This window comes from Panthera onca, chromosome A1, assembly GCF_046562875.1.
Source record: "Panthera onca isolate mPanOnc1 chromosome A1, mPanOnc1 haplotype 2, whole genome shotgun sequence".
NCBI lineage: Eukaryota > Metazoa > Chordata > Mammalia > Carnivora > Felidae > Panthera > Panthera onca.
The window spans coordinates 60,366,034-60,393,596 of record NC_138339.1 but is presented as its reverse complement, the minus strand read 5'-3'; the positions used below and the strand labels follow the sequence as shown (position 1 = coordinate 60,393,596).

Sequence of the window (27,563 nt, the reverse complement as noted above, 5' to 3'; positions counted from 1 at the left end):
GTCTTCCCAATGCTGCCAAAGGGACTGGAGAATGGAGCCTGGAAGTGCGGGGAATTGGTTCATCTTCACTCTGACCAGAGAGAAACAGGAGATGGAATCTTCTCTATGTAGCCTGCCCAGGGCTGTGAGAGCGGATGAGGAGATACACCTGTGAGCAACATTTCTGCGGCTTGTCATGAAGCCGTGGCCAGCACAGCCACGTGGCATCTTGAATCGCTCCAGTCCTTCCCTGCCTCACTGCTCTTTTCCCTCCCTCTTGCTGCCTGGCCATGCCCTCCCGGATAAAGGGTCAGCTTCTGATCCTTGGGTTATGTTTTCTTGGTTAGCGCTTCGCAAATTTTTACGTGCGTGTGAATCACCAGGGGCTCTTGTTAAAATGCAGTGCCAGTTCAGTGGGCCTGGGTGGAGCCCGGGATTCTGCATTTCTAACCGGCTCCCAGGGATGCCATGAGGAAGCTCTGCAGACTAGTCTAAATCGTGAGATCCTAGGGGACTCGGGCTATCATAAGTGGAACCAGGAGTGGATTTAGGAAATACAGTTTCCAGATGGGGTTTTGGAACTACAATGGCCTTGTGTCTAAAGGCAATAGGGACCTCACGGTAGGTGGGGGGGGGGGGTAATAGCTCCTAGCATGCAGTGATGTCATAATCCCTCTTGCTTCCGCCCACAAAATGAGGTGTGGGTGGAGCATGGTATTGGGGGATGAGGCAACTGAGGTGCTGAACTAGTTCCAGAGTCGTGATAATTACAAAAACTGTAGGGGCGCCTGGGTGGCTCAGTCGGTTAAGCGTTCAACTCTTGATTTCAGCTCAGGTCATGATCTCAAGGGTCATGAGTTCAAGCCCCACATCAGGCTCTGTGCTGGCAGCATGGAGCCTACTTGGGATTCTCTGTCTCTTCCCCCCTTTTTCTCTGCCCCTCCCCTGCTCATGCTGTCTTTGTCTGAAAATAAATAAATAAAAACTTAAAGCAAAAATTAGAAAACAAAACCAAACCGTAGAGTAGGGTGGCTTCTTACCATGGCCCAGGAGATCTTCCAAATAGAATGTGGTGGGCTAGGACAGCTGCAGGCATGTTTTCCAAGTCTAAGTGCCTCTGCATTAGTTTCCTATTGTAATAAACTATCACAACTTAATGTCTTAAAGCAACACAAATTTGTTATTTTAGATCTGTAGACCAGAAGTCTGGGCTAAAATCAGGGTATTGACAGAGCTGTGTTCCCTCCAGAGTCTTGAAGGGAACATCTATTTCCTTGCCTTTTCCCCCTTCTAGAGGTTTCCAGTGTCCCTCGGCTCACGGCCCCTTCATCCACCTTCAAAGCCAGCAATGGGCAATGACTTCATCTTACTCCTCATTCCCTGTCTCTCTCCCACTGCCTCCCTTTTCTGCTTTTAAAGACCCTTATGATGACATTGGGCCCACCCAGGTAATCCAGGAGAACCTCTCTATTTTAAGGTGAGTTGATAAGCAATCTTAACTCCATCTGCAACCTTGGTTCCCCTTTGCCATATAACATATTTGTAGGTTCTGGGATTAGGGGGTGGACATCTTTGGGGGGCCATTATGCAGCCCCTGTGGGAGTTTTCAGAGACACTATTTCATGAAGTTGCAAAGCACACTGTGCTGAAATCAGGCCAGAGTCGGAGTACAAGGGTGAAAGAGTCTCACAGATACTAATGCAAAGCCTCAGCAAGCCTCCTGTGGTAGAGTCAGGGCGATGATAGGGAAAGAGCAGACCCTAGGGTCTGGTTTAGGACATGGGGTATATGAGCCTGAGGATCTTGAACCCTAACCTCCTGACGGGCAGAAGCAGTCTCTTCTCTCTTGTCAGAAAGAAACAGCCTTCCCTCTCTTGGAGAGCTCACGGGCAGCACATGCTCTGCGGTTTGATGCTTATTCCTCTGGAAAACTGACGCCCCCTCCCCAGCCACCTCTCGCCACCTCTACCCGGTAACCAGAGCCAAGTCTTGGCATAGCCTGAGAGGGGAACTATATGTCCTTCTTTGGGAGGGCACAGCTTATAAGCAAGGGATTAGGCATCTAACAGGTACTGGGAACATGCACAGGGATCGATCTGAGGGTGTCAAGGCTTAGGTGGTTGTATAAAATAAGGTTGGGTAGGAGAGAATTCATTAGCATAGGGCACTAGTTCCTTACTCTGGTTTCAGTGTGATGGTGAAAATGTCTGCAGCTGGTTCTAACAGTTTTCAAAGATAGTTCTTTCAAGATTGAACTGATGGTGGCCCACAGTGAAAGGAGTGGAGATGCCAGAACTTCCTTGGCTTATTCAATGTTATTATTGACGAAGGGGCCTGCCACCCCTAGCCCATGTGAGTGTCACCAATGTTTAGGTCTTCAGGGGTCAGGACATGCTGGGACATGCCATTGAATATACATGACAAGCTGTTGTATTTCACATTTCCTTACACTAAAAAAGAGGCATTGCAATTGAGGAGTCGTTTTGTATTTTTAGACATAAAAAAGTTGGGAATACTGCTTTAGACTATTCATCAAGTGACTTTGGAGTATGCCAATTTGAGCAGTGCCTAGAGCAAAAATAGTCCGCAGCAGGTCCAGGCTGTGGTTCAAGCAGTTCTGCCTCCAGAACCATACGACCCAGCAGGTCTGATGCTGCTGAATTATCGGTGGTAGACGTGGATGCCAAGTGGAGTCCCTGACAAGGGACTGCGACATATGATAATCACAGCACATACCTCTAGGAATCTAAAGCCAAGCTGTGTTCTCCTCAACCCTCTGTTTAAGAAATAGCTCCCAGAGTGCTACTGGGTCCTAGCAGAGGCTGAGCACCTCACTGGAGGACACTAAGTGACAGAGCAACTGGAGCTGTCCATCATGGGTGTCCTAGGGATCTCAGAGTCATAATGTGGGTCAACATGGCAGAAATCCGTCATATTATTAGAATCCCATGGTACCTACTTTTGCTTCACTGATGTCTTTCCTTCAACCCAGACCTGTGGACCCAGGGAGGTGTTCCATATGGCCAACTTAAGGAGAGAGACAGGACTGAAGCCTTGTTTATGGACAGGGGGTCTGCTCTGTTGGTGCTAGGCAGGAATGGACCCATGGTGCTATTGGTTTACCTAATAGAGGGAGGCATGAGCTGAGATAGACATTCATACTCCCGGGCAGTAGAACATGGTTTGGCTGGGTGGTCAGAGGACTGAAAAGAATCGTACTAGAAGATTGATTACTGGGATCTAAGGAGTAGGTACAGGCATAATCCAGCAGGAATAGATTCAAAGCTTCCTTTCCACACTTTAATGCCCACCACAAGGACCACTGATAAGGCAGACAACGATCGAGTGAATTGGATGACCAGTACTATCAGTCAGCCTTGCTCCTCAGCTATCACTTGCTTGCCCAATGGAGCACAGAACAAGCAGGCATGGAGGCCGTGCGTGGGTCCAACAACATGGTGTCCTTCTCATCAAGGATGATATAGTTGTTGCTACTGCTGAGTGTCCAGCCTCCAGAAGCGGACTGACATTGAGTCTGTGACATGGCTCCATTCCGCAGGCCGGCATGGTAACTCCCCACCACCTTCTACTTCTTCCATTCCCCTTCCCCCTTTATCACCACCCTAGGATTGCATAGCCCCCAAATACGGGTCATCAGTCATTGCCTAAGGATCTGTTTCCTTGGGAACTGGAGCTATGACTGGAAGGCAGAGGCACCCAGTGTTCAGAAGGAACAACAAACAGATGTGTTACAGGTTAGGAGGTCTGGAAGGCAGAGGCCAGCCTGATTTTAGATGCCGGGAAGGCAATTTGTTTCCATCAATTTCTCTACTCTTTGCTGATATAAGCCTAAAAGTCTAGAAGAAAGAAAGAAAGCTTCCACTCCCTGCTTAGAGAGAAGGCTTAAAAATGCCCCTCCCCTAAGAAGAGTAAATAAACTTGGTGCCCTGGATCACATTAAAGTGTGAATGGTAGATATCAGCTCTGTCTCAAAGGCAGAGGAAGGGACAGCAGAAAGTAAGGGGTCTCTGGGTGCCTAAACAGAGGATGAAGGAGTGCCACCAAGAGGAGATTACCTACAAGGAAACCACTGAGTTAGGCAGGGCTGATTCTAGATGGAGTCCTGCTGATCACAGCTATGTGGCCTTGGAGAAGTCACTGAATTGTAGGATGAAAGGGTTGGATGAAATGATCTCCAATGGTCCCTGAAAACTCTCCATCAGGAAAGGAAAAGATGGATCAAGTGGATCCTTCCTCCCATCCCACCCACCCCACCCTCCCTCCCTGGGAGCTCTGGGCATCCTTATGTCCTTCCTCGGCAGCACTAGCTAGTTTCTGACAGACCTTGCTTATAGTAAGGGAACATCCAGGGGCACAAGGACAGTTGTGCTGGACGCATAGCCCCCACCCTCACTTATCCTGGGAGCCATCATAGGCATTGTGGGGGAGACTTTCACAATGGGTATGGAACGTACACAGTCTGACACTGAGCTGAGGTTAAAGCCAGAAAGTGAACATATGGGTTAAGGTCACGAGGCTACAAGTGGACACAGCTGGCTGTGCCCCTCACTGGCTGGGTGACAAAGGCACACAGTTGGCTCCGAAGCCTGGGTTTCCTGGTTGGGATCCCATTGCCAAACTCATGGGATTGGTGTGAAGGTTTAAGAAAAGGATGCACGGGGTGAGTGTCTGGTAAATGGAAGCTATATCATTATTGTTTGTTATTGTTCTTACTGCCGGCATTGCTGTTATTGCCACGTGACCACAACATCTGGAGTTGTCCTGAAAAAGCACCAAGTGGGCCATCAACTCGATGAGAGTCCTAACTGAGATGAGATTTGACACTCAAACTCTGTTTAAATAAGAATCCACAAATTTCACTGTTTGCCCCATTTCTATGGGACAAGGAGGCATGCTCAAGACCCTTTCAGACTTCATAAAAACTCACAGATACTGACAGTTTTCAGAAAACGGAATTCAGAAATATTACCACCAGGGCCACACACTGTTGAGCCAGGAGAACAGAGTGATGGGATTTTTAGAGGTTAAAGCTGACTTGCTCGGGACACAGCCACAGTCTCTGCAAGATGCCTTGGTGAGAAACGACAGATGCAATTTCAAGGCAGAGGATCGTATCTGGTTTTCTACAGTCGTGGGTAAAGGGGGAAGGAGCCATTTTCTTGTCTGTGTCGAGATTTTTTCCACTAGAGTTGGAAGAGCAAACATTTGAAAATTAAACGTTGGGATCTCACAGTTTGGACTGAGAAAAAGCACACCTGGAAATCTCAAGCCTATAACCTGGAGAGGAAAAGGGCAGAACAGGATTAACAGATACAAGAAGGGACACACAAGCTCCAGTGTCCACACGTGAAGCCACGAGATGCCCAGGAGTGGTGTCCAGCGCCTCCACTTCTTGAGGACCCTCACTTCTTGCTCTTTTGGAAAGTGAATTCAGCCAGATTCCAAACCTCCAGGAGCTGCCTCCTTACCAGGAGCACACAATGCAGACAAAATGCCAACCACCACCATAATGGGACTTTTTGGACTGTTGAGGATATTGGAAGCTGGACCAGCAACAGGTCTGGGACCTGTTGGCAAAGGGAACCGGGGGCCCCCAGGAAGAGACTGGGGTGGACAAAGGCTACAGGGACTCAGGCACAAAGGTGTCCAGCAGATAGCACAGGGTCATGGTTAAATGCCAAGCTTCCCACCTGGCTGCCTGGGTTTGAATCCCAGCCTTTCCACTTACCAAGTGGATGATGTTAGGTCACTTCATGCCTCTGTTTCTTCATCTGGATAATAATCATCTCCACCTCCTAAATCTTGATATAGGAAGTTAATTCTCATCATGTCTATAACACTGTGCTGGGGACAGTGGAGCTCAATCAATTGGAGCTCTTATCATCATTCTCTCTCATCCGGGGACTCTTTCTCTAAGAAGTGAGTGCCCACCCCACATCTCTAGATGGCTCTAGCTTTGAGCCCCATGTTGCCCTGCACTTAATATCCACCCAGTACTGACATCTTTCCCAAATGGGGTCCTCAGCCTCTGCCCACCAAGACCTCTTCATGCACAGCTCCCTCGGGCTATGGAGGTGGGCCATTGCTCCCATGTTCTGCCCAGAGGAGCTCGTCACCTTCTTTGGGCCTCATCTGAGGAGCCCAGGATTCCTCCAAGAAAAGCTACCCCTTCCGACCTGATGACAAAATCCAAAGGCCGGACTGTTAGTCCACTCTTTTCCTAACTCTTGACCATTTGGTTGCGTGGTTTTTCCATTCCTTTCCAGAAGAGGAGAAAGGTAATATGAAAATGACCTGAGGAAGATTGTGGCAGACTTTTCTGGCATCCCTACACCCCAGCATTCATGGAGAAGATTTCTCGGGGTGGCATGAATGAGGTGGGCAAATCTGGCACTAAGACAAGTCTGGAGCCAGGCCCCTTACCATCACCGCAGGCCCTGGGTGGCCTGCCATCCTCACCCTCTTCAGGCCTCAGAGATGCAGCTAACGAATTGCGCAACAAGGCGAACTGGCGTCATGAAACCATTTTTATTGTCAGTGAGAAACAGCAACGCTTCAGAGATGATCAGCTAGGAAAAACACTGGTTGGTTGTATTAAAAAATGTAAAGTACAAAACTATCATCCAAAAATAAAATAAAAGCATATTTAAAAGGCTTTTCTGTTAAGTGCTAGGACTTTGAAAATGAAATAAAAACACAGCTCCTTATACCTAAGAAACTGGGTTATAAAAAGATGCGCCGAGGATATTGGGGAGAGCACAGTGGGACAAAGTGTCCTTGCTGGCTCCTTGTGACCACAGCCCACAATCCAGGCCGCAGCATCCTCACCCACCGCCTGGGTCGCAGGGGGCCAGATCAGCCCTTGCTTCCTGAGTGAGGGCGACTGGTAGGAGGTCTCCCCGCTGTGTGAGGCATCAGCGTCCCACCGTGTCTCTCTTCCTCTGGAAACTTCTCTCCCTGGCTCCCCATGTGTGGCCCTGGTCAGCAGCATCTCACAGGTCAGAGGACAGGAAGTCAGGGATCTGTTTGCCTTCTTCAGGAGGTTTGCTGGCCAGCTTTGTGGGAGAAGAAAACAAACACCATCCCAGGATGGGATTCTCATGAGCACCAAAGTGGGGCTCACAAGGATCCCTGCCCAAAGCCCATGGAGTATGAGGGGCCGTGACCTTGAATGTGGCCAGACAGGCAGAACCCCACAATGGTTAGAGCACAGACTTGGCTGCTTCATGCACTTACTTGGGCCAGTCGCTCACCTAACTCTGTGAGCCATGTAAAATCCTCACAGGGATGGTGGAAGGTCAGATTGGACAATGTCTGCAAAGTGCTTAGCATGGTACCTGACTCACTGCATGCTCACAGTAAACTTGGGATTATTATAGTAGCAGAGATCGGGTTTATATCATCTTGAGGATCAGAAGTGTCAACGGTACTTTTTTTATCTCGAGTGAAGACTGACAAGTAACAACAGGAGATGGGACTTGAAAAGTCAGGCCTTGGAAACTAACTTTTAATTAGTAGGAGTTTGTAATATAAGTTGAATAGGAAAGCTCTTCAAAGAAAAAAAAAAATTAAAAAGCAGTTTCAGGTTCCAAAGATAGCCAGCCGTTGTGGCTCTGACAGTTGTATTACCAGAGGGCAGTTTGGGGAAAGGAGGTCCCAGGGGCCCTGCTTATCCCCTTGGGACGTTCCTGCAGCCCAGCTGGGATCAGTCCTGCTCTGAGACCAGGGCCCAAGAGAACTGCAGCGGGGGCATTTCTGGCTAGTGTCCCAAGACCTGTGGGCCCTGACCATGCCTCCCTGGGAGTGATCACACGTGTGTGCACACATATACGTGCCTCCATTCCCACCCCCCATTTTCTCCTCTTTCTGTGTTGCTTTCTTCCTTTATCTCTCCCCATATACCCTTGTCTTTCCAGCCATCTGGGTCCTCACCATCGCCTTGAAGAACTGATTTACTTTCTTCCGTTTGAGCGTCTTCTTGTCACCCTCTGAGAGAGGGAAGAAGGTCTGGCTGAGGCGGGGGGACGCGTTGGCATCATCCATCCCAGGTATGCCCGCCACAGAGAGCGTGAGGGCTGGAAGGGGAGTGGAGAGTGGGGGTGAGTGGGTGGGTGGAGGAGAGGCGGTGCCCAAGAGGGTGATGTTGGCGAGGCGGAGAGGACACAGGCTGTGGGACAGAGTCCTGGGAGGACACATCACGGTGCCAGGCAGGAGCCGGGAGGCCTGCTTGCTGCCCTGAGGGGGACTGTTGAAGCTGTCCTCTTGGCGAGGCTTGCCAACCCCACAGACAGGGGCCTGCCACCTGGCCTGATCCTTGCCAGGGCTTCTGTGCTGGAAACACGGTGCAGGGAGGTGAAGGCCCCTTGGCCACTGGGGTCCTGATTTCCTCAGGGGACGTGGCCTTTGGCCCCATGGTGGGGAGACAATATGAGCTTTTTTCCTTTTTCTCCAAGGCAGGGGCTGGTAGAGAGAACTGGTGGTTCCAGCTCCCAGCTTGGAGATGCACAGACCTGACAAATCAGCTACCTTTTGCCCATTGGTTTTGATGTCGGCAAAATGGGGACAAGGGCACCAGCCTCCAGGGTATTGGGCTGCTGTGAGAAGGCGACGGTGGAATGGCTCTGTGTCCGGCCAAACAGAGTTAGGGGGCCATCCTGCCTTGTGTGGCTGGGTGGGGGTTAAGGGCATGGTTCCAGGGACAGAGGGCCTGGTCTACACTCAGCCTCCGCCACTTCCTAGCTGCTGACATTCTCCGTGCCTCAGTTTCCTCATCCACACAATGGGGCTGATGACATTATCTCCATCATAGGTATGTGTTGAGGCGTAAGTAAAAGATGAAGAATTTAGCACAGGGAGGGCCTAGTGCTGGTCAGCACTCGAGAAATAGCAGGCATCTTCGCTGAGATCTGCCTGCTGAGTTCCACAGGGCAGTGCTTGTGTCTTGCTCCTCTCTGCCCTGGCCCTTGGCACAGGAGTCTGGCCCAGAGTGGCTGACCCTTGAGACAGCTGCATGTCAGATGCAGCGACCCCAGGTGTGCCCACCCCATCATGGCTGTGGCTTCGCCTTCTGCCAACTAGGAACGGTCATCCGTGTGCTGCTAACCTCCTCCCTGGACGACGAGTGCATGCTGGGGGATGTAGGTGGCAATTATGCATTAGACACTCGACCTCTATAAGATGTGCTGGAAGTTTCTGCAAGTTCCTGAAATAGGGCCCCAGGTCAAAAAAGGAAACACGGGGCTTCTGGCCTGTGGGGAGGCCTAGCTAACTGAGAGTGCAGGGCCACCCAGTGTGAGAATGGAGTCCCGGTGAGTCCTGAGGACCGGAGTGGCAACAGGCCTCCACCCCAGCCCCAGGGGCAGCTTGCAGGGCCGCTTCCCCTACAGAGCGGGTGGGTGTGGTGCGAGCTCAGAGGACAGGGGGCCTCTGAGCAGAGCCTCTTGCCCCCAGGATGCCTGGCCCCTTTGCCGTGTAGATCCAGTCTCCGCCCATCCTCCACCCCCAGGCTGGTGGCCCCACCATCTCTGTACCTTCTGGTGCTGGTGGTGGCAGGGTGCATACCTGGGATGGTGGGCATGGACTGACTGGCGAAACTCATCTGAGAGAGGATGGATGACCTGGGGGGAATGGCTGCATGCTCCGAGAGGTTGGTGTCACTCATGAACTCGTGCTTCCTGGAAAGCTGAATAAGTACACACATACACACACACACACACACACACACACACCCCACAGAGGGTTAGCATTAGGCAGCTCTGTGCCTTGAAAAGTCAGTAACAAGGGCTTGGCAAGGCTTCTGTGGACCCAGCTGCAAGTTGATTTATTCTGTTATCTATCACTCCATGCCAGCCTGCCAAGTATGGTTGCACAGGTTGCACACTATACAACTCCAGGGGTTGGGGAGGCATTGAGGCATTCATTTAGACTATCATGTGAATGATACTCTCTAGAATTGTAAAACACAGAATACTTATTTCTAGTCTTCTCCCCTGGCAAGAGTAGCCTCTGGGGTCTACTGGGAAGTTTGCGGAGGGTCTTCTCTTTCCTGGGAGGCATCTCAGTTGGCTCCTTGCCCTTTCAGCTGCCACCCCTTCCTTGCCAGTACAGTTAACCCCTCTCCCTTTCCTAGGATCCAACAATGCCTTCAACAAACCTCTCTTTCAGGGGGCGAAACTAAGATTTGGACCCAATGACACCAAGTTTCATTATCAAATCGTTATAAGATAAAAACTCAGAGTCAGGGCAGTGAGTCCCTCTCTGTGTCCCCAGCTGGGCTTCTGGCTCACTGGAGGAGCCTAGGAGGGTCTGAGACCTCAGTGGTTGGAATGGCCCTGGGGTTGGCGACAGGGGGTGGACATGAAGAAACCCCTTGCCCAGCACTGGGAGGACAGCTTCTGTCCTGTCTCACAAAGCCCTGCACAGTGGTGGGAAAGACATGCATGGGCTGGAGCCTACTGGCCTGGGTTCAAATCCCGGCTCTGTCACATCAGGCTGTGTGGGTACCCACAGGACTTGACCTCCCTGCTCCTCAGATACGGCCTCTGCATCTCCCACCTCACTGCAGATGCCAGGCCTGAATGGGACCTCATCTGGGGCCCCCAGAGAGTACGGCTGCTGTGCAGCAGAGATGGGCTAACGGGGCTAGAGGTGACCTGCCGGTGCCGCTCACCCGCTTCAGGTCCGACTCGGCTGCTGCCTTCTCATCCGCAAACACCACGCTGCTCCTCTTGGCCCTCTTCTTGGACCTCCGCAGCTTGACTTCCGGCAGAGTGCTCCCCACAGAGATCGGCTCCGCCGGCTCTGCTTTTGGAGTCTTTGGAGGTGCCACCTCCAGGTCAAAGCTGGAGAACGGGAGGGACAGCGGTAGAAATTGCAGTGAGAGCGAGGTTCAGCGGAACTGCCTTGCAGGGACCCAGGCTGGCTGGGTTGTCACTGCGGGGGCAAGGAGTAGCTCAGCTAACCCGACAGAGTTCGGGGAGCTGCTTGCTTAATTTGCAAACACTCAGAATGCAGAGTAAAACGAAACTGAAGGAGGTGAGCCGCAAGCCAGGGAGACTGGTGGTGAGGAGAGACACCCAGTTAAGGTGTGGGTCTGATTCAAATCCAGCACTGCCACCCTTTACTGAATGCCTTTGGGCAAATCACTCAGCCTCCCTGAGCCCTTATTGCATGCGGAGTACTCGGCTCACGTACTCATGTCCTTAGAGTAGTGGACTTTGGGCTGGGTGGGGATGAGGCTCTAGGACGGCGGAAGGGGAGAGGCTTTTCTTGGGGTGAGGGAGCACCTCCCCCCGGCTGCAGAGGGATGGATGGGTGCAGGGAGATCAGCTCCACGGTAGGGACTTGCAGGGACACAGCCCTGGCAGAGGTGAGGAGATGCCAGACTGAAGCAGGACCTGTGAGGGGCTCTGGCAGCACAGATTGCTGAGCTGGGAGGACGCCAGCCACAGGTGAATCCTGCTGGGGACCCAGGAAGAGCCGTCTTGCCTCTCAGGCCTTGAATGACCCCCTATCAACGGCACCAACGACAGCAGCTGCACAGGGTGGTTGTGAGGGTTCTAGTGACTTCTTTAAAAAGAAGGGTTGGGAGGAGATAGAAAGGTGGCCTCTGGGGCAGAGGGAGAAGTAGCAGGTGTTGTTGGGGGCTGAGGGTGCAGGGGTGCAGGGGGCTCCTGCGGCAGAGACTGACCTCTCAGAGGCGGTCTTGCTGGGGGTGCTGCAGTCAGAGTTCATGGACGCCATGGAGATGATGGACATCTGCCTGTAGGAGCGCAGCATGGACCGTGGGCGGCCCACTCGTCTGTCCTCAAAGTCGGGCTGCGGGTGGGGAGAACGGGGTGGTCAGCAGTCAGGCCCTCAGGCTGGATGGGCCAGGCAATGTGGCTTCCGCCTTCCCGCTGCCTCCTGCACCTGAGCAGGGCAGGGCTGCAAGGCAGAGCAGGGCATCAGGACAAAAACTCCTGGCTGGCTGAAGCTAGGTGGTGGTTGTTCTGGAAAAGAATTTGGCTGGCCTTCATTCCTGGTTCCTGGGAGGTGACCTCTTAACCCTTGCAATTTGTCCAGTGACAGGAGTGTCTTCGTTCCTTGTGGTGGCCCCTTGATGAGCAGACTCAGGCTGAAGGCCAGGCCAGAGAGACCAACCATGTGGTTATAGGGTGGGGTGGTGGGGGGTGGCTTTGAACCAGGTGATGGAAGTTCAACCCTAGGGAGGGGAAGGGGCTAGAGACTGATTTCAGTCATGTGGCCAGTGAGTCACCCCATCATGACTATGTTTCAACGTTTAGGCTAAGGTGAGTTTCCTGGTAGGTAATCACACATCCGTGTGCTGGGAGGGTAGGAAGGGTGATGCATCCTGAGGGCATGCAAGCTGTGTGTTTGGGACCCTCCCAGACCTCACCCCACGCATCTCTTCATTTAGTTGGTCCTAATTTGTATTCTTTATAGTAAAACTGTAATCATAAGCATAGTGCTTTCTTGAATTCTGTGAAATTCTGTGCACCTGAAAAGATAGAAGGAGCCCCCAAATTGGTAGCCAGTCGGTCAGAAGTGCAGGTGGCCTGGGAACCCTGGTGTCAGAAGTAAGGGGATTTTGTGGAGGAAGTTGTCCTTAACCTGTGAGGTGTGACCTGACTCTGAGTAGGTGACATCAGATTGCACTGCACTGTCCTGTCATTGTTGAAGGACACAACCTGTTTCCTGAGAAGCTCCTGGGCCAACAGACAAGAGACCCAGACTTACCTCTATGCTCTTTGAGCAGCTGACGTCCCCCTCCGGGCCTCAGTTTTCTCATCTATAAAATCCGAGGGTTGACCCCATGGCCTCTAAGGGACCCCACAGCCTTGATGTTCTAGGACTCTACTTTCTGGGGGAGGAGGATCAAGATGTCCCTATGAGCACCAGGCCATTGGCAGCTTTATGTCACAGAGCTTATTAGTGACCCAAAGCACTGGCTTTGGAGGCCAACAGAGCCAGGTGAAAATTCTCACCTGCTAGGTAGCCTTTGGTGAGTTACTTAACACTTCTGAACCTCCAAGAGAGATGCAAGGAGTTGAAAATCATTCCTACTTCCCAGGCGCATTGTGGGGATTAAACAATGAGTAGATGTCATGTGCTGACATCAAACTGGGCACCCCCTAGGTGCCTCACAGGCAGTGTGACTTCTATTCTTAGCATAGTCCCTCAGTGCTAAGGGCTCACTTTGTACTTGACGTTTACCTGGGGGTGACTGTGAGGGACCAATTTACAGGAAGGCTCCCCTGGATCAGGTTCCTTGCTGGGTCCCTGCCAGCCACAATCCCCATGGCTCCCCATATCCCCTCTCCTCACCCCTCCCACCCACAGGGACCACCCGTACCATTTCTCGGACACCATACTCCTTCTCCACCTTCAATTTCAGGTTCTTGAAGCATTCTTCCATCCGGTCATGGAAAGGCCGCAGATTCTCTGACACTCTTTTCTCATGGATTTTGATCCCAGCTCCCAGGAAAGGGATCTAGAGGGAAAGGCGGTACGTGGTGAGCCACAGGCTGGTCCCTGGCTGCAGCCTGAGACCTGGACCATATGAAGGTGGCTGAAGCCAAATCAGTCTGCTCAGAATTCGTGGAGGGCACTAGAGTCTCTGAGACCTTCACACAGGGTCAATAGCCCTGGGACGTAGGGTATCTGGGGTTACGCTGGGGTTGCTCTGGGAGGGAAGAAAGACCTCAAACTGCCCATGCCCCTAAGAGGGTCAGAACCCCATTAGAGGCTGTATGTTTAGGCATGTCTCCCCCTTATGAATCTACTAAGGGGCAGAGTGTGGGGCCAGCAGGGAGGAAGCTCTGAGGCTCTGATGTAAAACCTTGCCCAGGAAGCTCTGGGCATGGGAAAAGGGAAATATGAGCGTCAGAAGCTGGAAGATAGAAGAAAAGAAGAGCTGAAAGGAACAGGAGGAGTGACACAGCCTCATCTTAGAACACGGAGGTCCCATTATAGCTACGTGGCTGCTGAAGAAAGATACGGAAGTGCTGATGTCCTAAGGTACCAGCCAATAGGGAATTTTTAAAAAGTGATGCAAAATCCTTAGGAAGATGGGGGAGGACGAGGTGGCAGATGTGAGGGAGTGAAACTCATTCATCAACAAAAGAGGTCAATGGGATGCTGTCTAAATGGCAGTTAGAAGGAGGAGTAGCTGAGCCATGGTGGCCACTACTAGAGGAAACAGCTGGGAAAGTTAGCAGTGTGGTCCTGGGAGACATAACTAAGGCTGCAAAGACGTGGAATATAGAGTATTTTGAAGAAAAACAATTAACATTTCCATGATGCAAGGAGTTGAAAATCATTCCTACTTCCCAGGCGCGTTGTGGGGATTAAACAACGAGTAGGTGCCCATGATGGCGACATAAAGACATCCTGCCTCCTTCTCCGGGAGGCACCCTTGAAAGGACAAGATGAAGGAGTTACCGGAATCTGATCCGACCTACAACATGGCCAGTGGATGGAGGATGGCAGCTCGCCTTCCAGAGCAGTGGGGGGAGAGTGACAACAAGAGGCCCACCTGCCTCTAGAAACCCAGGAGAAGCTTAGGCATCGGAGGCACCAGGTACCCCGGAAAAGTGAGGGTGACTCGAGGAGCCGAACACAGAGGGATACATTGAAATTCTGTGACAGCAGCAGTCAGATCTCCAGGTCCTCACCACTTCACCCTGTAGCCAAGTGCCGTTTTCTCAGTTCCCCAAGAAGAAGGGGCTTTTCCTTCAGAACGATTAGGACAAGGAGTGCTGGGCTCAAGGGTACCAGGCACAACAGAAGTCAGGGATGACAAGCCAGACTGAAAGCAGGGGGTGGAAGGGAAGTCGGCACACTGGTAGTCAGACCTTTACTCCAACTCACAAACTCCAGCAGCATAGTCGCCAGGATGATCTCTCCTATGTTTGAGAGAGTTCTCCCTGGAGAAAGTGAATGGCCTGTTATACAGACATTTGTGGACTGCTCAGTTACTATAGAATGATGCCATCCAGTTGACAAAGGCATCATCCATGTACCCAAGGCTTCACTTAGCTCTTTAGTGCTGCAGTCCCAACTATGAAGATCACCAGACATTGAAGGAAACTCTCTAATATGAAAGACCGAGATCTGAACCAACAGACAGGGAAGAAAACAAAAAGGAAGGCATGAAAAAAGCAGGGGAGGAAGGGAGGAAGAAATGAACGAACTTGGAGAAAACAGGGAGGGTGAAGAGGGCCTAAGAAACATTATTTTACAAAGTTTACTAAGTATATAGAAACAGAAGAGATCCTCCATCCATGAAATAAGAAATATTTTATTAAAAAAAGAAGAATGATAATAGAAATACCACATATAAAAACTAATAATATATAAAGAATGAAGGTAAACTTATAGCTTTAGTTTTACCTATTAAAAAGGACAAAAAAAATCAATGATGTAGGCATCCATCCCAAAATATTAGTAAAAGAACAGCAAATTAAACCCAGTAAGAGTAGAAGGAAAGACATTAATAAAAGTGAGAGTAGGCCTGAATGACAAAGGAAACAAACTTACAGCAGAGAGGACTGGCAAAGCCAAAGCTGGTTCTTCGGAAAACTGTTTCTTGGTATCCAGGAAGGCGAAAGATGCCTGACCTGGAAATTCTAGTACCAGATAAATGCTGAGGGAAGTGAGTACTTATGTTCACCAAAAGACACGAACTAGAATGTTCTTTGCAACTTTATTCATACTACACAAAACTGGAAAGCAACCCAAATGTCCACCAACAAGAGAATGGATAAATAAATTGGCATATTATTCAGTATGTTGTATATTCATTCAGTGGATAAGGGAAACAAAAACCACAAACTTCTGATATTTGTAACAACCTGGATGAATGTCAAAGGCGCTGTGTTGAGCAAAAGAAGCCAGACTCGTAGTAGTACATACTGTGTAATACCATTTATATAAAGTTCAAGAACAGGCAAAATCAACCTATGCTGATAGAAGCTTGGCTGCATTTGCCAGAGCTACATATTCTCATATACTGTAAGCGACTCAATGCCTAGGCACACACCCAACAGAATTTATGCATATGTGTGCCCAAAAGACACATATAAAGATGCTCATTCCTTGTAATAGCCCCAAATTACAATCAACCTAAATCTCCATCAGTTGAAAAATAAATAAATACGTTTTGATATAGTTACACAATCCAGCTGTACAGACTATTACACATCAGTGAAAATGAGGGGCGTCTGGGTGGCTCAGTCAGTTGACTGTCCGACTCTTGATTTCAGTTCAGGTCATGACTCCGGGGTCATGGGATTGGCCCCATGTCAGCTCCATGCTGAGCATGGAGCCTGCTTGGGATTCTCTCTCTCTCCCTCTGCCCCTCTCCCCTGCTTGCACTCTCTGTCTCTAAAATAAATAAATAAATAAGGGGTGCCTGAGTGGCTCAGTGAGTTAAGCGTCTGACTTCGGCTCAGGTCATGATCCCACAGTTTGTGGGTTCGAGCCCCCCGTCGGGCTCTGTGCTGACAGCTCAGAGCCTGGAGCCTGATTTGGATTCTGTGTCTCCCCCTCTCTCTGCCCCTCTCCTGCTTAGGCTCTGTCTCTCTCTGTCTCTCAAAAATAAATATAAAATTTTTAAAATAAATAAACAAATAAATAAATAAATGAAAATGAATTAATCATAGCTATATACAACAAGATGAATGAATTTTTCAAGCATAACATTTAGCAAGTAAGTTAGACCCAAAAGAATGCATACTATGTGATTCCATTTATATTATAGGCCAAAAATCGGCAAAAGTAAACTCTAGTGTTTAGGAATGAGTGCTTGGGTGATGAAAACTATTTTTTATTTTATTATTATTTAATAATAATAATGTCTTATTTATTTATTTATTTATGTAATGTTTTATTTATTTTTGAGAGAGCGAGCAAGTGGGAGCAGGGAAGGGGCAGAGAGAGAAGGTGACAGAGGATTTGAAGAGGGCTCTGTGCCAACAGCAGGAAGCCCGATGCCCGGCTTGAACTCACAAACCATGAGATCATGACCTAAGGCGAAATCGGATGCTCAGCCAACTGAGCCAGCCAGGCTCCCTGAAAACTATTTTTTAAAAAGCAAGGAAATGTTTACTTCAAAAGCTGGGTAGTGGTCAGCCTTGGGGAAGATTAGCAATGACTACAGTCTGGGCTTATAGACACAAGCTGGCTTCTGGGTGTTGGCAGAATTTTATTTCTTCACCTGGATGGTGGTCAAATGGATATACATTTTGTGATAAATCACTGTGCTGTATATTTTTGCTATGCACATTTTTTATATGTAATATTTCACAAAACATTTAAAGGACAAATGTACTGTAGACATCTTTCCATGCCAGTAAATATAGAGAAAAGCTTTACAAAGAAGAAAAAATTAAGCAATCAGTCTAGAGACCTGTGAAATCTTGAACACAAAAAAAGTACTTGGAAGGCTCTGGCTTTTGTTGTGTTGCTAGACTAGGTACAAGGACATTCCCTTTTGAAATCTACAGTTCTCTGACTTTGAGGAAAATCCAAAGTGTATCTGGCTTTGTGAAACCAAGATCCAATTTAGAATTAAGCTCCAAGAGGGCAAGGAGCAGGCCTAGATCTGTCCAGCACTATTTCTATGGCTGGGCACACAGTAGGATCTCAATAAATATAAGGTACAAGAATGAACAGAACAGACAAGGAAGAGCTAATTCGCTGTATGTAGTATTGTTAACAAGGCTGCTTTCACCCTGTCAGGGCAACATCTTTGAGTGTAAAGTGCCCAAAGTTAGGGCACCTGGACTCTGGGAGGGAGGGACATGGCCCCCTTGGCAGTACTGAGTGGGGAGGGGCCTCTGTAACATGGTGGTTCACTGGGGGCGGGGGTCTGTGCTTTGGAGGAAGTGGCCACTAGGGGGTGTTGTCTGAAGAGCCCAAGCTAATGCTTTCGAAGTCTTCTGTCTTCGTAGTGTCTGCCCATTAGCTCCAAGACTTTGGTAGAATTGTTTTTAGAAGGCACAGCCTGGAACTAGCTGTGCTGCGAGGCTGAGGTTCATGCTTTGGGTGTGGTGGGCACAACATGGAGGACCCACTACCAGGTGATAAGACCTGCCCAGGGAGAGGCCCAGGGCAGTGTTACGGATTGAGAGTGACACCAACACCCAACAAATTTGTGTGACATGCTGGCCCTCCCTAGGGCATCCCAGAAATACCTGAGAAAGGGGACTAATCAAAGCCAGGCCTTCCTGATTCCCGGGTTGGCGGTGTGAGTGGGAGCTACCATTATTTGGGTATTAAAGACCATGATGACCTCAGAAAGCTGGGGATCTTGGGTATGTCTGGGTTTCACAGGTGGCACAAGGTAAGAAGGGAGAGAAAATTCCAGACACACAAAATGCATTCAGGAAACTGTGTCTGTGCAGTACTTGCTGTTTCATTTTTAAAGCCTCTCTTTGCATAAATTGGCAGAGGCAGAGAAGGACCTGAATTAGGAATCCTTATTTTAAGAAAAGAGGCTGCACCCAATGCTTCTCATTCCCTGATTTCCCTAGAGTAACAAAAACTCCCTACCACAATAGCTTGCTTTTCTTTGCAGGGTGACTGGCAAGAAGGGAGGGAGGGAGGACAGGCAGCTGCAGACAGCTGCCCCCTGCTCCCTGTGCCTCCCTCCAGCTCCTGCCCTCTGGAGCCCACCTGGTGTTCTGGGTGCTGAGTGCTCCCTGCAGAGCAAGCTGAAGTGCAAAGAGGGAGAGGCTTGTCCTTTGAAGGCCTCTGGGGGTGGGGGGGGGGGTCTGGTGGACTGTTTCTTCTCTAGGGAGTGAGAGCGAGGGGGAGAGAGAAACAAAGGGAGAGAGGGAGGGAGAGAGAAGGAGGGAGGGAAAACACAGGAGAGGGAGCTGGAGAAAGGCAGGGAGAAGGAGGAAGGGAAGTGGGGAGAGAAGAGGAAGGGAAGGAGAGAGAGGAGTAAGATGTGAGGGGCAGAGGGAGGCAAAAGACAGAGAGAGGAGGGATAGAAGCCGAAACATCTATGAGAAAAAGGGACAGATGCGCAGGAAGAAAGAGATAGAAAGAAGGAGATCATGGAGGGAGGGGGCGGGGTGCCAGGAGAGAAGGGATGGAGGGGAGACAAAGACAAGCGCGCAGAAGGAAGGACAGGGCCATCCAAGTTTTCTGGCTTGGCTCTGGAGGTGCAGAATGCAGGCTCTTTGACCCAAACCCCACCAGACAGAGGCCTCAATTATTTTCCAAACCTGGTAATCCATCTGAGCACTATCTGCCACAAACTGGGTCAGCTTTAGCAGGAGGAGAAGTACATGTGGGGGGCCCAAATCTTCTACTATCTGATTGGCGTGTGCCAGGTGGGGGGGGTCCTGGCTTTCATTTCAGTCCCACTGGGATAAGCCACCTCCTCTGAATTCAACATCCATTCGATAGAGCAGTGTTAGCATGATGCAGCACAGCATCGCTGCCCAGCACCCCAAGGGTGCGGTGCCCCAAATCCCCGCTCCAGGATAAGCCTGCTTGTGGGAGATGTAGATTCAGAAGAAGGGCTGAAAGTCAAGGGACAGGAGAAGAGGTTAACCTAGGCCACGCCAGCCAGAAGCTAGCAAGCAGAGGGCAAGGGAGTCGGAACAGGACAGAAAGCAGGCAGGGCGACCCCGCCCCAGTCCAGCTACACTTTACCTGCCATGCAATCAGGTCCTTGAGGCGGCTCAGTTTTTCCTGGTCCTCAGGGTGATCCCTCGTGTACTCCTCTGTGAAAAAGGCCTGGGGAGGACAGGCAGGAAGTTTGGATTTCCTGTTCATTTGGCGTGGACCCCAAAACCAATGTCTCTGTTACTGTGAGAGGACTCCATGTGAGGGGGGCAGGCATGAGGTCACACGTATTTGGATGGGACAGGGACCTGTAGGGACTGACACTGTTTCCTCTTCCTAGAGGCTCAGATCAGACCCCATTGGGCAAGGACCACAAACCCCAGGGAAGGAGTTCTCCAAGTCTCCCTGGAGCGGAAGCATCAGCCTCAGTTGGGAATCTGTCAGATGTACAAATTCTTGGGTCTCACCCAGACCTACTGAATCAGAACCTCTAGGTGGGGTGGGTGGGGATGTGGAGGAAGAAGCCCCAGAGGAGATTCTGATGCTGCTTCAAGTTTGAGAGCATTGCCTCAGGGAAGGGAACTCAAAGAGTTATTTCACCCGTGGTGCTCCAGGTGGCCTTACCACCTCCCTTACTGTGTGTGCCCTTGCCCGCACCCCCACCCCCCAGCTCTTTCTGAGACTTATGTCCTTTGCGTGTGTGCACACACACAGACATATATTATCACCTCTCAAGGCTAAACAAAGGGTTACTGATGATGACTGATGGGGTATCCCAGGGTGGCTAGAAGGACTGCTTGTATGACTGGAATTACTGTCCCTGAATTAGACTACTGCATAGTTTTCTTAGTTTTATATCAGTGGAGGACACAGAAAAGATTAATAGGGAATTCATTATGAGATATATTGGAATGAGGCATTCATTTTCCCATCTGTGCTATTAATGTCTGTACTAGGTAAAAGCACAATAAGGACTTTTTCTTCTACTTTAGTGTTGGGAAAAGCTCTGTCCCTCTCCTGAGAAACTGGTATTTTCCCCAGTGGAAAATATGACTCATAGAATTATTGGCATTTCCCTTTTTGCCATGGATACCAGGAGGCTCAAAAATAAAATCGGTGGCTAAAATGTGTAGGTATCTCTGGAGGGACCTTATGATCTGGATACCCAGATTATAACTCCCATTTTGGAGTTGATCTCCTCTCTTTTCTCTATTTTCACAGACCCTGGGTTTCATTTATTTCCATTTGTTGAGGTCATTTTAATCATCTGTGGAAGAGATAGATTCACACAAAGTGGCATGCACTTTGATTTGTGGCTCCTGTACTTTTGCGATCTGGCTCAGATCCAGAGCCTTTCACCGATGGAGGTGCCTGGATGTGCCCAGAGGCATAGGGGATCTGTGTGATCCCTATTCCTTCCTGCCACAGCAGAATGTAGCATTGAGGCTGGAAAGGAGATGAGAGAGGGGCTGTAGAAACTCTGGAAGATGTATGAGGTCTGCCAAGCTGACAAACAGCTACAGTAAGATAGAGACAGGCAGTTACATCTTCTCCCGGGGGCCCTCCTACCACTGCTCTGTCGCCACTGGGGCCTGAACAGCAGCCCTCACCTTCTCGTACTTGGCGAAACCTCCCATGACAGCAGGGTCCACGATCCCATTCAGGAGCATGGACAACGGGTTAATGGGGAGGCTTTCATCACTCTGGTACTGGTTGATCATCATCAGGATCTTCTCATTGGCTGTGGACATGGTTTCGATGGCATTCTCCAGAGGACTAATTGTGGTCTGTTGAAAACGAGATCACCAAGAAGAAAGAGCCTTAGCAGGTCGCTTTAAAAACAGATAGAATTATTGGTATTGATTTCAACCAGGGTTGGAATTCAAATGAAGCAATGCTCCCTGAGGGACTGTAACAGGCTCTTGTTATAATTAGTGAGCTCTAGGGGTTGTCTTCTGTCTGGGGAGAGACAGGCTAACTTTCTGCTTAGTGAGAAAGGCATTTCCCCGGAGAGGTAGAGGCAGGAAGTCTCAAGCTCTGGCTGGGGTTTCAGAAGCTGGGTATGCTCTCGGGAGAGTTTTCTCTTCTTATTACCTGGGTGAAACACGCTCCAATTCAACCTATCCGGTATTGGTTGTCCGCCTACTATGTGTGAGCTATTAGCTGTGTGAGCACCTGGTGATGTGATCACCCAGCCTGGCCCATAGTAGGTCCTAAGATTGTTGTATAAAGGGTCACTGCTCCAAGGCAGGTTCAGTTTAGATGAGAAGATAAAACTAACCCCCTTTCCAACACCTCTTAGAAAGCATATAAACAGAGTGCCATCAAATGGGAACTGGCAAAACAGTGCGGTTTTCAAAAGATGGGATCTGGAATACAAAACTAAGCACAGGGGTCTGTACACTTTTTCTGTGAAAGGGTCAGGCAGTGGATATTTTAGGCTCTGCTGCAAGGATACAACCCTGCTCTTGCAGGGAGAAAGCAGCTTCAGGCAATATGTAAATGAATGAACCTGGCTGTTTCAATAAAACAGGTGCAGGTGGGATCCTGCCCACAGGCCATAGTTTGTGGACCCTTGAACTAAACAAAGTAAAGCTGAGTATAAATCTCAGCTCTGCCATTTTTTTCGAGCTGTGTTACCTTGGGCCAGTTTCTAACCTTTCTGAGCCTTGGTTGACTCCTTGGTAAAATGAGGATAAGAAAACCCGCTTCAGAGAGTAGCTGGTAGCTGTTGTTATTAAGTCTTGTCGGTGTTAGGACAGAGACCAGCAGTCGTCCTCAGAAGGGAAGACTTGTCAGCAGGGCAGGGTAGAGGCTGGACAAAAGGGCCAAGGAATTGGAGAAGACTTCTTGGAAGAAGGGACCCTACATTTTATCATCTGTGAGATGGTGGTGATATAGTCGCTGCCTCACTGGGAAGTAGCAAAGATTGTTTTAGATAATACAACACTTGACTCGTAGCAGAGTTCTTTAAAAATGGGCACCTGCTAGTTATAACTACTGTGTATATGAGAAGGGCAGAACCAGCCTCTACAGCCATGTTCTTGGTCATCCTCTTAAACCATTTCCTTGGATCTGTGAAATCCGAGCCTCTTACCCCCGTGTTTCTGAACCTTTGTGAGGATGACTGCTCTCTGCAGCAAAAAAGGGTACATGCCACCTCTGTTTCTTTCTGCCCCATGCCACATTCACATTGGCACAGTCAACATTCACACACACACACACACACACACGCTCGTGCACACACACAAACACACATACGAGGAGGGAAATGAACTTGAGGTGAAGGCTGCTCATGTTGGTGGGGGCTGCAGTCCATATGCCACAAGCTGCACCCCTGGGTCTCATTTCGGTGCAGCACACAGACCAGCCCCGCAAGGGTTTTACAAAGCTGAGGTCCAGACCAAGTTCTAAGGAAAATCTGTCAGGACCACTTGGATTCAGCCCAGCACCACACCTGGATTTCAACAATAGCCTGGCATGTCTGAAACACGCAGGCTTTAAGGTGAGTTATTAAAAATGGAAAGTCCTATTGATTGGCTTTCCCCCTCATTTCTGAAGCTATTTTTGAATCCCTAAGTCTTTAACCTCATTATAACCATCAGGAACAGAGAATGAGAATGAACATTCTTTGAGTTTCTCACCTATGACTGAATATACAGCTCTCAGCAGAGTTATGGGGTTATGTATTTGGTGGGAGGCCTGGATGTCAGGGGCTGGTAACAGGAATAAAAGCATTGATCATGATAATGGAGCCGGCTCCATTTACTGATTGCCTCCTATGTGTCAGCCCACGCTGGGCTTATAACACTCTCCCACTTTCCTTTTGTTCCCCCCACAGCAGGTCAGCAGGTCAGGTCACTTGCCCCAGGGCAGATGACTGCAGAGCTGGGAGGAAACGGGGACAGGGGTGTTCCTGATTCCAAAGGTGAGCTTCTCCCACCACAGACAGCTCACACTCTGCTACCAAACTTGCCTTAAATTCTCTGTTAGGATTCAGTCAGCCTCTTGGAGCTCTGGACACTTTTCTAAGCTAAGCCTTGGTTTCCTTTTCTGCAGTATAGTACAGTATAGGTGTGTAACACTTGCCCAACTTGCTGTGAGGGGCAAATAAATTATCAGGGAGAAAAAACTTTGGAAACACTTTTAAGGAGGAGAAACATCAGCCAAAAGATGAAGTGATGGTAATCCCTTGCAATCAAGTGGCTGAATTCCATATTCTTCAAAGGCGTTTCTCTCATCTCACCCTCCTAAATCCTCTTAGGAATCCCATGAGCTGCATGAGACAGGCATAATTTACTCCTACCACTGATTACTTTGACACTTCAAGTCCCACTCTGGACTTCAGTGTTTTTATAAGCAAATAAAGGGACTGGACAAAAACCAGGAATGGCTTTGCACACTGGAGACTGATAGGCCAATTGGGCCCGGAGAAGTCTATCATTTTGCCAGTATGTGAGTTCTCATTTTTAAAAAAAATTAATTCACCTGGAGGGAGCTTGCCACAGCTTCTGCCACTCCCTGTTGTCTTGATGTCACTATTTTACATACATACATTATCTTCCTGGGTTCTGAAGGCTTTTGATTTTGCAGCTCTTGGACTAAATGACCTCTAAAGTACCTTTCAGTTCTGCAATTCCATGGTTTTTTAATCTCTATTTTGCAGGTGATGAAAACTAAAGCCCAGAAATACAGTGTTTGTCCAACATCATATAGCTCGTTAATGCCTGAGTTGAATATGGGTCTCTGATCCCCAGATTGGGGTGACTTGTAAAGACTGCATGTTTTCAGGGCCAAGAACAAGTAAAGAACCCTTAATATGCAGAACTGACACTTGAATCCCATCAGAAAACACGGCTGTATACAAACAGTCCCATAGTGTTGACAATTCATGGAAGAAACAGCCAAGATACAAATTCATACAAGACAAAACCAAATTTTTTGAAAATGAGCTCACTTGGCAGGCATGAAACCTTTACGTCTGAGACATCCTGAAGTTCTCGGTAACCCAACTGAGGGGAGGCTATCAGAGATAAGTTGATTGCAATAAACTTTTTGGAGGTCTTCCCACCCTTATATCAGAAGGTACCAGTATAAACAAAGCAAAACAAAAATGCTGGCTCTTTCCTAAATTCACAACCCTGAGTTCATAAAATAAATAACCAGCTCAGATACTATGGGGTTCTGCATATTAATTGAGTGACTATTGATGGATTTACTGAACAAATTGTCTTGAGCACCAATTATGTGCCTGAAACTAATTTTTGCACTCAGAGATGTGGTAGGGAATAAAATAGACCAAAACCTCTCTTCCTGGAGCTTATATTCTAGTAGAGATGATATTCTAATATGTTATTATATTTAAAATTCTAGATATTAAAAATAAACCTATGGGAAAATTATGTAGTCTCTTAGGGGATGATGGGTGCTTTGAGGAGAAACACCATAATGGGGGTGGAGGGTGGGTGGGAGGGCAGAGAGCACAGCAGGACCTCCTACAGTTTGCCCATGGCCTAGCAGGTACAGGGAAAAGAGTACCCCCAAAGGATAGGTCACAGCCAGGGCCAATGGGTAGAGGCTACTTATTAGCAGAAAGTTTCTGATTCCTTACCTCAAAAATGGGATTAGTAACAGTATCTATGTCACAGGGTTTTGTGAGGATTAAATGGGATAGTGCTTTAAAGCCCTTGATGCAGTGCCTGGGACACCTGTCAAACCTTATCATGTACCAATGTGTCCCATGAGTAAAGGACATGAATAGTTTCTTCCTTTCCATGGTGCTGCTTATCATTGGGATGGACTAGGGATATGCTCAGGAAGAAAGAGAGAGGGAATCCAATTGAGATATCTGATATAGGAGGTGAAAGTCAAATCTCACTTCTTTCACCAACCTTAAATAACCTGTACATCAGTCCCCTCATCTATCAAATGGGAGAATAATAATGTCTACCTTGCGGCATTATTGAGGGGTTTAAATGAGGTCATGCATGTGAACAGTTTAGCATATGCTTGATAAACATTTGCTAATGTCATAATCATTATTACATTTCTCCTAAGGTCTAGGCCAAGCCTGTGCACAGGAGATTGGAGGGCCATCAAGCTGCTGGGGGACATTAAAGGCTGGAGTGGAATGGCTTCAAGCTGATGATACAGTAGCTTGAACACATCAGTCAGACCATGTCCCTCCTCTGTTCGTGGCTCTAAGGCATTCGGTAGAAAAGCTAAAGTCCTATGCTGGCCTACAGGGTCCTACAGGACTTGGTATCGGGCTCCTCCTACTCATCCTCACTTGCCCTGAATCAGACACAATCATGTTCTGTCCATAGGGCCTGTGTACTTGCTAGAATGCTAGAATGTCCTTCTCTGTAATATTTGTGTGGTCCACTCCCTCATTTCCTGCAGGCCTTTGCTCAAAAGCCATTTTGGCAGGGAGGCTTTTGCCTGGCCACCCTGTTTGAAATAACATCTCTCCTGTACCACCTTTCTTTTATTTTTCTCCAAACTGGTTATCACCATGACATTATTATATTTACTTTGACTTTTCAGTATGTCGTTCCTACTAGAATGTAAGCTTCATTGAAAAATCTTCAAGTGCTTGACATGTGTTAGGTACTTATTAAATATTTGTTAAATGAATAAAATGAATAAGACACCCTGAATATGTCACCACTTTTTAAGTTTCCTCACAACCACCCTGGCCTTTCCCTGGCATCCTGGGAGCTGCAAGATCCTTAGCTGTTTGAGGACATGGAGACCCTGAAGTTTATTGAGATGCAAAAGACATATTCAAACAATTGCAGTCTAGCCGGTGTTTTGCCTCTGTGTGATTGCCTCTCTCTGAGCCTCAGTTTATCCAACTATAAAATGGGTTCATAGTGGGATTCTTCAGAGGTGCCCTAAGTTGCTGCTGAGATAGAAAGATATGAGGACATGATTAAGTGGATGGTGTTCTAGGCTCTCTGCCTCCTCGCTGCACCCAACCACAGAAGCCCCCATTCATCAGCTTTATTACAGGACTCTATGTAGGCTTCATTTCAGTTTACCTGATGCTTAAGAAAAAAATCTGAAAGCAGGTAATCCAGATAGTACCTCAGGTCCCTTCCTGCATTGGAATTCTAGCATTTCCCCAGTGGCCTTGAACAAAAGCTTGTCTCCTTCTTACAGTTAAAGGGCTCCTGAGATGTACTATTCCCTGAGGGCCTGTAGACTCACCTGGGACATTTGAACCACTTCAAACCAGCGCAGGATCCCTGGAAGCTTGTATGCAGTTATGAAGGAGGTTCTCTCGATCCACATCGACTGTCCCATAAGCAGGGGGTGGCAAGGGTAGAAAAGAAACACACTTAGGAAACCTGGCTATTAGAGAAGTTTGGCAAGAACCCAGCCAGGCCCCCAAACCTCTCATCAACCCAGAGCCTGAATAAATGTTGCAAGACCCAGAAACATACTCCCACTTTACCCTTAAGAATTCTTTCCTGATGTGAAGTTTAAGTTTTCCCTGGATTTAGGCCTGGTAGGTTTTAACCTGGGGTCTCTGAATAGTCAGAATTTTTAAGCAATAATGAATGCATCTATCTGCATTTTCTGGGGTGGAGGGGTGTTCACAGTGTTCACTACATTCTTTTTTTTTAAATATGAAATTTATTGTCAAATTGGTTTCCATACAACACCCAGTGATCATCTCAAAAGGTGCCCTCCTCAATACCATCACCCACCCTCCCCTCCCTCCCACCCCCCCTCAACCCTCAGTTTGTTCTCAGTTTTTAAAAGTCTCTTATGTTTTGGCTCCCTCCCTCTCTAGCCTTTTTTTTTTCCTTCCCCTCCCCCATGGTCTTCTGTTAAGTTTCTCAGGATCCACATAAGAGTGAAAACATACGGTATCTGTCTTTCTCTGTATGACTTATTTCACTTAGCATAACACTCTCCAGTTCCATCCACATTGCTACAAAAGGCCATATTTCATTCTTTCTCATTGCCAAGTA

The 27,563-nt window shown here is 48.6% G+C and overlaps 1 protein-coding gene across 5 annotated transcripts in view; it reads right to left on the bottom strand.

Moving 5' to 3' along the window:
* Nucleotides 1-4,690: 4,690 nt before the first annotated feature.
* DOCK2 (dedicator of cytokinesis 2) overlaps nucleotides 4,691-27,563 on the bottom strand; it is a 418,519-nt gene continuing 395,646 nt past the window's right edge. For 4 of the 5 annotated variants that reach the window (XM_060634987.3, XM_060634989.3, XM_060634988.3 and 1 more), the window contains 9 exons: nucleotides 26,794-26,880; nucleotides 21,192-21,368; nucleotides 19,669-19,752; nucleotides 13,355-13,492; nucleotides 11,690-11,817; nucleotides 10,670-10,841; nucleotides 9,562-9,682; nucleotides 7,933-8,075; nucleotides 4,691-7,055 (listed from right to left, as the gene is read on the bottom strand). In XM_060634987.3, coding sequence (XP_060490970.1) covers nucleotides 6,993-7,055; nucleotides 7,933-8,075; nucleotides 9,562-9,682; nucleotides 10,670-10,841; nucleotides 11,690-11,817; nucleotides 13,355-13,492; nucleotides 19,669-19,752; nucleotides 21,192-21,368; nucleotides 26,794-26,880 — 1,113 coding nt within the window. In that variant the 3' untranslated portion in view covers nucleotides 4,691-6,992. The remainder of the gene's footprint in view (nucleotides 7,056-7,932; nucleotides 8,076-9,561; nucleotides 9,683-10,669; nucleotides 10,842-11,689; nucleotides 11,818-13,354; nucleotides 13,493-19,668; nucleotides 19,753-21,191; nucleotides 21,369-26,793; nucleotides 26,881-27,563) is intronic. The other variant, XR_009610788.3, reaches the window with a different exon arrangement.